This window comes from Sinohyriopsis cumingii, chromosome 16, assembly GCF_028554795.1.
Source record: "Sinohyriopsis cumingii isolate HCF-2022 chromosome 16, ASM2855479v2, whole genome shotgun sequence".
NCBI classification, from domain to species: Eukaryota; Metazoa; Mollusca; class Bivalvia; order Unionida; family Unionidae; genus Sinohyriopsis; species Sinohyriopsis cumingii.
The window spans coordinates 93,837,324-93,852,316 of record NC_142976.1 but is presented as its reverse complement, the minus strand read 5'-3'; the positions used below and the strand labels follow the sequence as shown (position 1 = coordinate 93,852,316).

General features: G+C 40.4%; 1 protein-coding gene across 1 annotated transcript in view; it reads right to left on the bottom strand.

Moving 5' to 3' along the window:
• Positions 1-14,993, bottom strand: part of LOC149781009 (uncharacterized) — a 138,458-nt gene that overhangs the window by 20,822 nt on the left and 102,643 nt on the right. The window contains exon 15 of the mRNA XM_089938122.1: positions 2,436-2,771. Coding sequence (XP_089794248.1) covers positions 2,436-2,771 — 336 coding nt within the window. The remainder of the gene's footprint in view (positions 1-2,435; positions 2,772-14,993) is intronic.

The following is a 14,993-nucleotide window of genomic DNA, read 5'->3' as shown; positions in this document are numbered from 1 at the left end:
AAAAAATTTTGATCAAGTATGCTTTAGATTGAAAATGAATATATCAGACTACAATTGCATGACCATGTGATATTAACTGCTGATGAAGGCAAGGTGATATTGGCATACATTTCTCAATCTTAAGATATTTATGTTCTGAGTATGGGAAATTACTAATTCTGAGTATGGGAAATTACTAATGATCAATACATGTTGAGGTGTTGGAACTATTTTTCTTCTTTCACTCTGTGACCTTGATATAAAAATCAATTGGAATTTTCCAGACACCAAGCAAAAGCCATCCACAAAGTTTGGTAACTAAACAAGAAGACAACTTGAGTTAATGTGTGGAAATTAAATTGATGACAGATGAATAGGCAACAAAACAATACAGTATATTCTGCCTTATGGTGGAAATAAAAAAGGGCAATAATTCCATCTAAATTGAACCTGAAAGTAAAATATCAAGCATCATCCAATTATTTGTTTGGGCTGTAGAACTAAAGTGTGAACAGTCAGACACATAGGCAGACAGAAAAGATGATCGCTACAGGGCCTCCTGCATTCTGATGAGGGTCCCTAACTGTTTACCCTTTGCTACTCTCTATAACCAACTCTTGCATTGCCATCTGCCACAGATCTTTGGTTCAAAAATGTTGTTGTATGGTTTAACGCCATTTTTCAGCACACAATATACATGGCGGCCAGTATTAATGGTGGAGTAAGAACCCGGAAAGAACCACCGACCCATGAGAAGAGCTACTGGCAAGCTTTCTCACATTAGCTGAATCCGAGACACGAACCCACACAGACAGAGGTGATATGGCAGTGAACCGTAACAGAGAACGCTTTAGACCACGTGGCCACTCAGGGCCCCTTGGTTCAAATAGTTTGGTAATATCTGAAATCCTACAATACATAACAATAATAATAATAATGAGGATTTTGTATAGCGCCTAATCTTTAGAAGCTCTAAGCACTTTACAACATTAGACAACACTTATAACATTAAAAAACCACATATATAATGATATTATTACAAAAAACAAACACCATGATATTAAAAACATAAAAAACATGCTGAAAATATTTAAGGTAGGGAACATTATTAGGTCTTTAAGTTTGTTCTTGCAGTCGAAATAAGTGAGTTTAAAGAGCACTCTTGAATGGGGGTCAGTGAAATCTAGCATAGAGAACAAATTTTGTGTTTGATTCTGGATCGAATGGATAGCCAGTGTAGGGTACAGAGCAGTGGGAGGTGTGCTCTGATCGTGGTACTCTAAGTATGATCCGAGCAGCTGTGTTTTTGAACTTTCTGAAGTAGATATTGAGATGAACCAGACAGAATTGAGTTACAATAGTCCGGTCTTGAAATTACTAATGAACAAGTTTTTTAGTGGCATCAACTGAAAGATATCTGCGAATGGAGCTGATGCATCTCAGCTCAAGATATGCAGCCTTGCATATTTTCATGACATGCTGGTGCAATGTGAGAGTACTATCCAGAGTCACACCTAGGTTTCGTACTGACTGTGTGAATTTAATGTTGGTGTTACTGATATTTATTGTTTGAGGTAAAGGATGTGATTGAGAAGTCTTTGTGTTGTGAACAGAATGGCCTCGGTTTTATCATCATTCATCTGCAGCTTGTTACATGTCATCCATGATTTCAAATCAGAAATGTACCTCTCTACACCTTGGATGGTAGCATCAATTTCAGTTGGGTGGCTTGATTTGTATATTTGGTCGTTGTCAGTGTACAATTGGTGAGACACTGGATGATGATCTATGACACTTGAGTGCAGCTGAGTGTACAGAATGAAGAGAACAGGTCCAAGAAGAGACCCCTGTGGAACACCACAACACACATTAACTGGGCAGGAGTGTATTCCATTTGCAGACAGAATTTGTGTCCTGTTGACCAAGTAGGATTTGAACCAAAGCAGAGTTGTTGTTGTTGTTCTAGGGTTTAACGCCATTTTTCAGCACAAGATAGGCTATACATGGCGGCCAGTATAACTGGTGGAGGAAGAACCCTAGAGAAGCTACTGGCAGGCTTTCCCATGTACTCAGGCGAGACGAGCCTTGGACTCGAATCCAGAGAGAATGTCATTAACTACTTTTAGAAGAGTAGTTTCAGTACTGTGGCAAGGGTGATATGCAGATTGTACATTACTAAAAGGACTTTGAATTTAGATGAGATACAAGCTGGGATAGATTAACCTTTTCTAAGATATTTGATATGAATGGGAGATTAGAAACTGGGCGGTAGTTAACATGACTGTTATGTCTACTTGTAAATGCTTATGAAAATATTAACAGCAGAAATTGAAACTATTCATGTTACTACTGATGTCTTTATATCACAATGATGTCCAAATTTCTTACAGCATATTTAAGAACTGACTGTCATAGTTATTAATGTAATACCAGTTACTGATATTTCATTGCATTACCTGAATCATCTGGCTTGACCATTATCATTGATCTCCTACGATCTGTCGGTAATGTTGGGACATACAGCTCCTTAGCTTTCACACGAGTCTCCTTTACCTTGGTTATTTTTTTTTTAACAACATGTGAGGGCATACCATGCTCGTTCCTCACATGCATAAAAACAATTGACCTGTGAATGTGCATGAAATCACATAGAGTGCAAGCAAACTTCTTCCGCGTATGAACTGGGCTGCAGTTCTTCACTGGGTAAGGCATTCCGGGTGCAAATTTTGACTTATTGGGATACCTTTCTTCCTTTTTGCTTGGCTCTGTGGGTTTCTTCTGTAAACTGACCTCTGAAGTAAAAAAAAAAAATTAATTATTTTATAACTCTTATACTGTATTCTGCATACATTTTGTGGCACCTGTATCTTTATATCCAATGGAACTAGAGTCCTGTCTTGCTAAACCTGATCATATTTATCCAACTATCTTAAACAAAACATGTCTCCAACTGTCAGATTAATTCAAATGTTGCTATTGACAATGGGTGCACTGCTACCTACAATGTTCATGACATGGCTTAAACAGTGGAACTGGAGTTGAGAACCCAAAGTTAGCATAAGACAGGCATTCAGGGGCTATAACTCCTATCAATGAAAACATCAAATGTAGGAAATTCAGGGGCTATAAACTCCTATCAAGGAAAATATAAAATACAGGAAATTCAGGGGCAATAACTCCTATCAATGAAAACATCAAATACAGGAAATTCAGGGGCTATAACTCCTATCAATGAAAACATCAAATACAGGAAACTCAGGGGCTATAACTCCTATCAATGAAAACATCAAATACAGGAAATTCAAGGCTATAACTCCTATCAATGAAAACATCAAATACAGGAAATTCAGGGGCTATAACTCCTATCAATGAAAACATCAAATACAGAAAATTAGTCTAATTCACTGATCGAAAACAAAAGCTTCATGCAGTGTTTAGCTGAAATCCAACCACTTTTGGCAAGTTAATGATGCAGAAATCAAAAAGCCAGGAAGATAAACAGGGACTGAAAATAACATTGGTCCAAAGTTTAGGACTGGTCTTTTATGGTCCTTGACCTGTCATATGTTACCAGCATTTGCATGTAACACCACTTTTGTTATTTCTTAGTTGTTCTTGTGAAATGAACAAAATGTGCTGCTTGATCCTTTTAGTTGTATTCTATATGGAGTAGTTGTAATCTATATGCTGTAGTTGTATTCTCAATGCTGTAGTTGTATTCTATATGCTGTAGTTGTATTCTCAATGCTGTAGTTGTATTCTATATGCTGTAGTTGTATTCTATACCCTGTAGTTGTATTCTATATGTTGTAGTTGTATTCTATACCCTGTAGTTGTATTCTATATGCTGTAGTTGTGTTCTATACCCTGTGGTTGTATTCTATATGCTGTAGTTGTGTTCTATACCCTGTAGTTGTATTCTCAATGCTGTAGTTGTATTCTATATGCTGTAGTTGTATTCTATACCCTGTAGTTGTATTCTATATGCTGTAGTTGTGTTCTATACCCTGTAGTTGTATTCTCAACACTGTAGTTGTATTCTATATGCTGTAGTTGTATTCTATATTCTATATGCTGTAGTTGTATTCTGTATGCTGTAGTTGTATTTTATATGCTGTAGTTGTTCTAAATTCAGTGAAGCATGAGCCATAACAAGTTGCTAACCAAGGAGTTTGCAAGGAGTTTTCAAGGGCTTCCAAGTTCCGATGGTGTATTTTGTCTTATGAAAAGTAAATCATCTTCATATATCACTTTGACAACTACCAGTCTTGTGTGATTTCAATTGCCAAATTTTATCCAGTTTTATTTACTTTTATATATTAAACAATATGTCAATTTTGCACACATCAATGAAAGAAAAAAAAGGTAAATTACAAACATCAGTATGGCAGAAATACAAACCATTAAATACAGGTCTAATATAGGTCACAGTAGCATAGTTTTTACTGATGGCTGCATTAATCTTCATGAAACATTTACACTTAAAGTCATGTGACTTGCAATAGTTTACACTGGACAACAAATTTTTACAAAAGTCATGTTACTGAAATAAAATTAGTCAATTCTTATCAATTTTTATGTGCTGAACACGAATATGACAGTCAAATTGCAAAATTGGCTCTAGTTTTTTTGTAATCTGCAAGAAATTAATGTTTACATAACGAAATGCATTCCAATAGTAAAAGGTCAACTGTAATAGCCTACCTATAAAAAATCAAGTCATTGACTACATCTTAGATTTCTTCGCCTGTCTCTTGTACAGCTGTTCGGGAGCATCTCTGAGGAGTGTCCAGCAGTAGTCAGCCAGCATTGTAGTGGACCATTTTCCCTGGTATCTTTGTTCCATTGTTGCGATATCTTGATGAAAACGTTCGCCGTGTTCATCACTAACAATACCACAGTTGCTAGGAAAGAAATCCAAATGGGAATGAAGGAAGTGAATCTTTAGAGACATATTGCAGCCAAGTTTCTTATACTTCATCAACATGTCTTCTACTAGTTCCTTATAGTTTTCTGCCCTAACATTTCCGAGGAAGTTTGTAGAAACTAGGCGAAAAGCATTCCATGCTTGTTTCGCGTCACCTTCCAGCAAGTTGTTGAACCGGTCATCTTTGAAAAGCTCTCGAATCTGAGGACCCACAAAAACTCCCTCTTTAATCTTTGCTTCGCTGAGTCGAGGGAATTTTTCATGCAGGTATCGGAATGCTGGCAAAGTCCGGTCAATGGCTTTCACGAAGTTCTTCATCAAACCTAGTTTGATGTGAAGGGGTGGTAGCAAGATTTTCTGAGCCTCAACCAGAGCTGGGTGTTGGATATTCTTCTCTCCAATGGCTACATTCTGCCTGTGAGTCCATTCCTTCCTCATGTAGTGCATTTCCCTTGCTCGGCTATCCCACTCGCATAAGAAACACATGTATTTTGTATATCCTTGAGCAGCAGAGGGGGCGAATCGGACATTTTGTCCAATCGTTATTTTGCTTAATTATTACTTTCTGCACTCAACGGATCCGGTGTAGTCAGCGCTGGTAAAAAAAAAACGACGTCGGTCCATCCTACACGATGGTGACGTCATTTGGTTTAATTAACACCTTCTGCGCGTCGATCCCCAGCGTCGTCAGCGTCCGGTAAGCACATCGACGACCGCGTCGATGTCATCGCCCCCTCTGCTGCTATGATCTTACAAACAGAGTGATCACTAACTCCTCCTCTTGCAGATCAATTAGGTTATTTGACTGATCGGTAATTCTAAAATTAATTCTCGTTAAAAACCGATCATGGCATCGCATATAGACCGGATTAATCGGACTCTCAACGATTAAAAATCCCGGAGGGGCTGTTGGTGAAAATGAATAAAGGATATATCCCTGTTGAGCCTGATTTGATTGCTTGGTATCCACCTGGTAACTCCCTTCGATAACATCACATACTAGATTGATTGCTATCACCGATGCAATATTTACGTTGTATGGAGCAATATGCCTACCACCATCTCCGTTATCGTATCTGAGGATAGTTGATGGGGGGGCGTCCGCGGGTGGATTCTTAGGCCATCCTAGTATGGTTCTTATTGAACTGTTATAAATATCAACCATATACCCCGGTGTGCTTATTTCAATCGTCGACGATAACGTCGGTTCATGAACCGTAATAGCGATTTTTGATTCTTTTCCTGTGATCGATTTTATCCTGCGTTGAAATTCTTTATTGATTTGCTCTATTTGGTATGACCCAGTTGGTATTGTAACCTCCTCCCAGTTTGGGGTCCCATCGGGTTTATTTGTCCGTGCAAAAACCAGCGAGTTATTAGGTTGTTGTCCGTTAAATGCGTTCGCTCGAATATTAGGCCAACTGTGATATATTCGCAATTTTGCCAGCGCTATTTCCTTCACTGGAACCGGCGACGGGAAGTTCACACTGAATTCGGGTTTCGTTGACGTTATCGATATCATACTTGTTTGTACCGGAGTGGTGTTCTCCGCGATCCGCTGAAGTAATTGAGACCCTTCCGGGTTCAGCGACATTATTATTATTCGTTGTTTTTAGTGTCTAATTTTAACAACCAGGTGGTTTCGGCTTCCAGTTGAAAATCCTCGATTTTTGACATCGCGGAGCTATATAACTGGACCATCGTGGAGAATTCAACATCGGATACGAACAAATTATCAATCGATAACGAGATCAACCCGGATAATTTCGAGTATGCGTCGGATACTATTTGATGTTTTACTGTATACTCGTTGAGTTTTTTCTGAAAACACGATGATATCTTCCTAGTGATTGCGTTGGCAACTCCAGCAACTGTTGTCATTGCGGAGACAGCGATTGGAACAGCGATCGGGGCTATCGTGGTTACCGTGGATAAAATAACACCGGCGCCAGCTACTATGCCCGACACTGAGTACACGACCGCGTCGATGGCGGTTATTTTTCGGCGGTATTTTTTTATTTTTGCACGGTATTGTTCGGAAAGCGTTTTTAAGTTCGCGGAAAATTCTTTTGCGGTATCGAATCGATATTGATGTGACGTCGGTGATACCTCTGATTCAATTTCCTTGGTGGTCATTTTTATTTTAAAAGAACTAGTGTTTTTAATTACTTAGATTCGCTACAAATTCCACATACCATGTAATGTTTGCCCCGGCTAGATTTCTATCAACGGCATAAATTGTAAACTTTTCAGTTGCGTTCTTGTCTATAATTGTTGATATTGTATTGTTAAACCCGGATGAACTCGACGATAATATATTAAACTGCATCATTGAAATCAGTGTCAATCGATAAATGCCCTTAACAGTTGCGGTGATATTTACTGTATTCTGTGTAGGAGTCCAATCGAATGATCCATGCCGAATTGTGTATACTGTGTTGATGATGTTCTCATGAGGGATTTTTATTTTTTCAAATTGCTCTGCTACTCTCGGTAGCCCGTCTTTAATCGCTTCAACATCAGTTCTGATTATTCCTACTTCCTGCCAATGCGCGTCTATATTATTCTTGTTCGCTGCAACATTAGTTTTGATTGTTTCTATTTCCCGTGTATTCTCGGTCATACTTTTTTTGTTTGCTGCAACATCAAGTTTGATTGTTCCTATTTCATATGTATGCACGTCTATACCTTTTTTGTTCGCTGCAACATCAGTTTTGATTAATCCTATTCCCCGCCAATACGCGTCTACATTTTTTTTGTTCGCTTCGACATCAGTTTTGATTGTTCCTATTTCCTGTGTATGCGCGTCCACACCCTTTTTGTTCGCTTCAATATCAGTTTTGATTGTTCCTATTTCCTGTGTATGCACGTCCACACCCTTTTTGTTCGCTTCAATATCAGTTTTGATTGTTCCTATTTCCTGTGTATGCGCGTCCATATTATTTATGATCGTTGTAACATCAGTTTTGATTGTTTCTATTTTCCGTCCATGCGAGTCTACATTATTTATGATCGTTGCAACATTAGCGCCGATTATTTCTATTTCCCGTTCATGCGCGTCTACACTCCTTTTGTTTGTTGCAACATCAGTTTTGATTGTTTTTATTTCCTGTCCATACGCAGTGATATCATTTATAGTTATTGTAATCTCATCCGGCTTGGTATTTTTTTTACCAAAGAATTTATCAAAGTTGTCATCGATCCTGTTAACATTTTTTCGCAACGGGGGTAAATTGGCCGACATCTCCATAAGATCCGAAATAGCATTTTTTATTATTACAAGATTTGGTTCGTCTGCCGTCGGGGGTCCCCGAAAAAAACTATTGACAATGTCTCGCATTTCGCTGACGTGCGTTATCATCGACCTGAACTGTTCTCCATGAAAGTTAAATTCACCACGTAAACCCTTTAACGAATTTGACATGGTTATATAATTGTCGCCAAGTGTACTTATTTTTCCATTTATTGTCAAGATGGATTCACCCGGTTTGAGTCGTCCGTCGCCGGTATACAACGCGATAGTGCCCTCGGCGGCATCACGCTGTCGTATTAAAACGTCATTCAGCGACACATTACTGGATTTCAATTTACCCTGGCGGTCTTGAAATACAACTATTTCATCTGGGTCAACACTGGTTAAGTTCAACGTATCAGCGATTTCATCCTCAATTAGTTTTTTTATGTCATCGGTGGCGGGCGTTTCCGTGGGCTTTTTCAGCGCCGAAACCGGTCGTCCCCAGATATCAATCATCGTTATTGTAAAAAAAACCAGCGTTTCTAATTAACCCGCCGGGCCTCTACGACCCCACTAGTATATTCGTTTACAACCATATGAGGTGGTTTTCGCGATGATGAAATCGCCGCGAGTACGTTCAATACCTCACGGCCACATATCGGCGGGTCACTCAATTGCTGTGTTGGCAGCGTGGAATAAAAAACCCGGGCTGAACACGCCCGGGCTGAACACGCCCGGATATACCGCATAAACTCTTTCGGCGGAGCTAACCCGTATGAATCAAAATAGACGATCGCACGCGGATCAATCGCGTATGCAACCCAATGAGTTCCCGCTCCGGAGGACCCATCGAGGTTAATTATACCGGTTTCAATATTCCTTGGTTTTGTCGGTAATTGATCCCTCATAAAAACACCTCTGAAGTTTTTTATCGCTAACGCGTTTGCGGCGTCTATTAAATCAAAATTAGACATTGGAGTCATAGACTCTTGAGTTAATAAACGGTTCCCGGTAGTCTTAGACCCTTTCCCGAGTACCATGAATACGGGGTTCCCGGTAGTCTTAGACCCTTTCCGGCCACGGGTCGTTTTTTTTTGTAGCCTTTCCCGGTTGCCTTCTTCAATGCCATCCCCGCCGCGGTACCAACGGCTCCTAACGCCGCCGCCTTAGCCACTGCTGGTGCGGCCGCGGCAATCAATGCCGGAATCGCAGCTAACAGCGGAAATATCCCACCGGTCTTTTCCATGTTTTTAATTGCTGCGGCTGAAAAATCTATTTGAACACCCTTTTTATTCTTCATCGCATCATTGAAATGTTTTATTTGACGCGCCGTCAACGATATCTTATGATTACCACCCGCCATCTGTGACGGCTTCAGCGTTATTGTGATCCCGCATTGTTTAGCCGACTTTGATCGTAATTTCTTGACTTGACCATCAGTCAACTCTACACTGACGACACTATACGACATTTATTGTAAACGCGTTTGTGCTTTCAATTACATGTTTTCCACTGGTGCATCAATGATTCTCATTCGTCCACCAACACCTTCCAACAGCATTGATTTATCGCTGAGAATGACAGCAACCGCTCTGTAATTAACACCACCCGGGGCTATACGAGCTCGGAAGTGTATATCAACGACGGATTGTCTCGTTAAATCAAGATGTTCCAGCGAAAAATAATAAATCGGATACAGGTTTTTAAAATCAAGTTGTGATATTTGCAAACCAGTGTCGACGTTTTGATCACGACCCATATACGACAGCAATCGATGATACACACGTGCGATATGGTTGTCGCCGTAATTAAGCTGTATATCCTCGGATGGTTCCTGTTGTCCGTTTATTCTCAGCGAAACATCCCTGACTCCTAATTGATCAAATATCATATGGCTGCGTTCTTGACTGCCCAATCGTTCCCTATTCTGTAGCGCTATGAATATATGACGCGGGGCTGAAACACCCTGTTTTGATGCTAGGTGCCATGTAAACGTATCGGCGACGTTATCCTCTTTAGCATCAGTTGTTACCGCTAGCCAACTCAACAACGATTTTCCTCCCTGTTCCATAAATGCTAACAATCGTGCTTCCGTGGTAACTGATGGAGTCAGCACCGGCATCCACAATGCCATTTTAGTTAAAATGACTTTACCGGCAGCGACGCCAGCAGCATGCCATATTGCATTGTTATCATCGCCCCTTCGCGTCAGCGCGATTGTATGCTTAGCCCCATAGACAACTTTTCTGACATTTCTGCAGAATCCAAATATGTGATGGAGTGGAATCGCGCATGAAAACTGTCGGCGTGGTCCTTGCAACATTCCTACTCGTGCTGCGAATCCTAGATTGTAATCATTGTTGGTGCTTTTTATAATATTGAAATTAGCGCCTGGTCTTGCTCTGCGGTCTGGATTGGCTGCTTCAGCCTGTGGGTCAACTGCGGTATCTCTTTCCGCCAGCACGTTAACGTACTGAAGATGGTCAGCGTTATTGGTGGTGTCCTTCGAAAACATCATAGATGGGCCCGCCGATCTTGTATAATCATCCGAGTATCTCGCCAACCCAATTATCGTTGTTGCAACATCAACCTCGCGTTCTATTGATTCAATTTCTCGCCCGTCAATAAGATATCTGGCGCTCTCAAATAACGCCATGATACCGTTGTTGACGAAGCCAACTCGAACACGATGGTCATCTGCGTATGGTGCATTATCGGCGGCATTTGTCACGAGTTCTCCCTCGATTTCGATAAACGCTTCACACGGCAAAAAATATTTACTGGTATCTTGGACTTGAAGTTCAATTCGCGATCGTAGGTCGGGTTGCGCTGCATAATAAGAATAAAATTGATAATCACGGACAGAATCATCCCTGCGCACTGGGGCGTCCATATCAAACGCGGGATCAGCGGTTCGCGCAAACATTCTATTATTTATCATGTTGATGTTTTCAATTGAAATCCATCAACGTCGTTTTCGTCGTAAATTCTTTGAATTTAAACCACTTCCCGCTATCGCGTTCATGAGCGCGTTGGTTGCCGCATCGGCGGATGGCGAAGTCGCCAACGACTGAGTCGTCGCCAACGACTCTAGTTTTTCTTCCACGGCGTTATTTATTACTTTACTGACATTTGCAGGCATCACTGTCGTTGATGGCATTACCGGTGGTTTCTGTTTTCTTTTTGAAAATCTCTTGGATTTCACCAATGACATTAGTTTGTCCCGCGCGGCTGAAAGCGCCTTTCCGGCAACATCTCCAATAGCGCTGATTCCCTTATCACGAATAACATCAATAGCCTTCATTCCTAATTGTTTGGCTAACGGCGCTACTTTTGGAGCCATTCTTGTAAATAACCCCGCAATGGTGCTACCGAGACCATCTCCATAGTACGCGCGGTAAACAGGCAATCGCGAGTTTACCACGTAGACGAGTACTGGTTTATCGTGGTTGTAGTGTATGATCATCCTTATTAAAAACACCAGTTTTCCAATTAATCATCCACGAGCTCGTCTATGAGCGTTCGATATGCATTAATGTCCATAATACCGCCTGCAAATAACCGCTTGCAAATATCAGCGGCCTCATTGATTATTTCCGGAGAGTTATTTCCGGCTCGTTTTCCTCCGATTAGTACTTCCAGCCGTGATATATCACTGAGAACACTATTAGGACAGGTAACGCCGTAGGATTCTTTACCAACAGAGTATCCTTTTCCTTTTTTTGGTGTTATACTCTTAACTTCCTTGTGGAATGCGTCGTAATCGGATTTACTACGATGTGGTAATGCATCTTTATGTTTACTCGCTAAATACACTATTCTTGCCCAGTCCTTTAACGACTTTATATTTTTCTCGTAACCGCTATTGATATGCTTCTTATCTCGTATGCTCTTAGCAAAATTGTTGGCAGCAAAATTAATTAATTCTTCCCTGTTGCTGAAGCCTCTAATTTCATCTATTGTGCTCTTCTTGAGTACAATACGGGGTATATTCCCCTCTTTTTCTTCCGGTATTTCTTCTTCTGGTGTTTCTTCGGGTATTTCTTCTTCTGGTTCTTTCGCAGTAGCACCTAATTCTTCCTCGTCGGCCATTGTAACATAAGGTTCTTGTGGTTCGGTTATAGCGAGTGGTGGTGGCCTCCGTGTTGTAGCAGCCGCTATTTTTGCAGGGAGTGTTTCTAAAGACCTTTTTGTTTGTTTTGTCTCTGCCGCTATCTTTTCAAGCGCACCAAGAACGGGTACAGTTACCGCCGTAACATCCTTAGTCGCTTTAGTTACCGGGGCAAATAACTGTTCACTTCCAACAGCAAAATCAGTTTGCATTTGTTGTCGCGTTTGAAGTTTCTCTCTCACTCTGTCTCGTAACGGTATAAACTTTCTAAGCGCTGCTAGCCGCTCTCTGGCTAGCCGAGTAGTAAGTGATTCACCTACCATTATTGTAAATTGATCCGCAATTTTCTAATTTTCCGCCGAGTGTACCATCGGGGGCTCCACGGAGTTTTCGTCTATAATCCTTCTAATGTTTTTGATCTTACTAGAAATCTCCCGGCGTCGTTCATAAACACGTCCGAGTTTTTTTCGTATTATTTCAACGGCAGTGAATAGTCCAATGAATGCATTTGCGTCATTGTGGTACAGGTTCTCATTAATCGTATGTTGTAATCGTTTTATAAAAAAATACTCGCGGGCCAGGGTAAAACGCCCCCGTTTCGACTGTTCGTTAATAATCTCATAATCGGATACTATTTTTTCACTGTCGAGACCATCAGATAATTCAATTCCTTGATTTTTTAATTTTGAAATCTCGGCTAATATATTATTGATGTCTTCGATATTCATTATTCTTATAAAACATCTTGTTTTTAAATAAAAAGAAAAATGAAACCCCGTGTATCAATTCCGAAGGTGTTTAATAATTCGTTAGACGTGACCTCGTCAGCGCCATAGGCGCCGGTGACTTCATCACTCGCTGATTTCTGTTATATATGAAAATCGAATTCTATGCCCGGTCTTTTTTGAGATCGCTGAATTCTGTATTCCTTCTGCAACAAATCGTATTGAGGCGATATAAATGTCAAAATATTTTCCTGCCTCATTCATCGACTGAAATATTTTTTCCTCGTGAGTTGTTGTATCAAATGACTTTACGGGTTTTGCTTTCTTTGGGTATTTACCGGTTTGGCCTTTTTTGGTATTCTGACTTTGCGAGATAGCTTGCAAGTTTGTAAGAGAATTATCAGTCTTATTATTATTAATATGATCAATCACAAGCCCATTTTCGATTAATCCGTTGAATGCTTCAAATACAATCCTGTGAACATAATACTTCTTTTTTCCGGCACCAAACATCAAATACCCCTGATTATTTTTCCATCCAACCGGCTTCTTCAGTCTACGATTTCTAACAATGCCGTCGCGAGATGCCTCGTAATTGACGACCAGGGGATGCGGCTGAAATTCTTGGTCCATTTGTATAATAATACTACTTGTCTAATTTATTATTTGGTTTAATTATGAATCTTTCAACGTAGTCTTGGGGGGTTCTAATGACGAAATCGGCGGTGGGGTCAATGACGGCGTTTTTAATTCGCTTGTCATAATAGCGTTTTAGTTCCCTGTATCGCTTTCCGCCACAATTAATACACAACTGCGATTTTCCTCTTACACCGACGTGACAAACCAAGCACGGGAGGGGGCCAAGAGAACCATTACGAACGCTTTGTAAATGATACCCGCAGAATTCACCTCTACATGATTTATTGCACGGGGTTGTCGACCCAATCATCAACCATTTGCAGTGATTCATTATACTATATTCTTTCATTTAAATACTTGTTTTAATTATATGGATGAGTTTGAGAGATTAGCAGTAATTAAGCCCTGGAAAAATATTAAGTTCAATCTCGATAGAGTCCTCAAGGACACACCAAAAGCGTTAATAAACGATAAAACCCTGTTGAATAAAATACGCGATTGTATCAATGAATTCAAACGTGATGGTGCATCTCATAGTTGGTCAACATTTCGAATTGATGGTGTTGTTGATGCTACCATGAACGACAACCGCGCAGCAATGATAATATCACAACTTGACAGTAAAAGGTATTTCTTCAGAGTAAAATTCATTGTCCGGGTGGAATCAGGCGATTGGATCATACGTGATAAATTTGAACCAGTTTTCAGCGACAAGAAAACAGTCACTGTCAGCCGCGACTCCAAGCCGGGGTTGTTAACCGGAATTGACAGACCATACTATGAACGAGCGTATCCTGAAACAGCAGTTGTTTATGGAATATACCCGTTAAATAAGAAACCTGATATCGGAAAACTGAAACCGATGAAACAGTCAACGGGGATAAATTGTGTAGCAGAACGAATAATAGAGCATTTTACAAATGCATGTCGAGGAAACAAATTGACTGATTTACGACGTAGCAAAATCAACCAGTGGGAACTAACCGTAAAAGAGCGTGGAGCGACCATCAGCGACATAGCGAGATTAGAAACATCGCTGAGATTTCCAATAACCGTTACAACGATAACCGGTGAAGTATTACACGAATCAAAGTACAAATCAAAGGGAGCCCCAATCAAAATTATCGATCATAACGAACACGCATGGACGCCCGTGATCACAATATTTCCACGGAATAGAACAGTAAAGTATATCCCGGGGGAATTTTTAGGAGAGGACGGTTTTCTCGCGGAGAGGAAACTATTTGATGCTATTGCTTGCTTGTGTAAAAATGACCCTGTATCAGTGTGGTTACTTCGCAGCGCTGAAAACGACATGGATACCTTTGATCAGTTTGTAAGACCAAACGGCGAATTATATCGCACTGAAGCATTTCA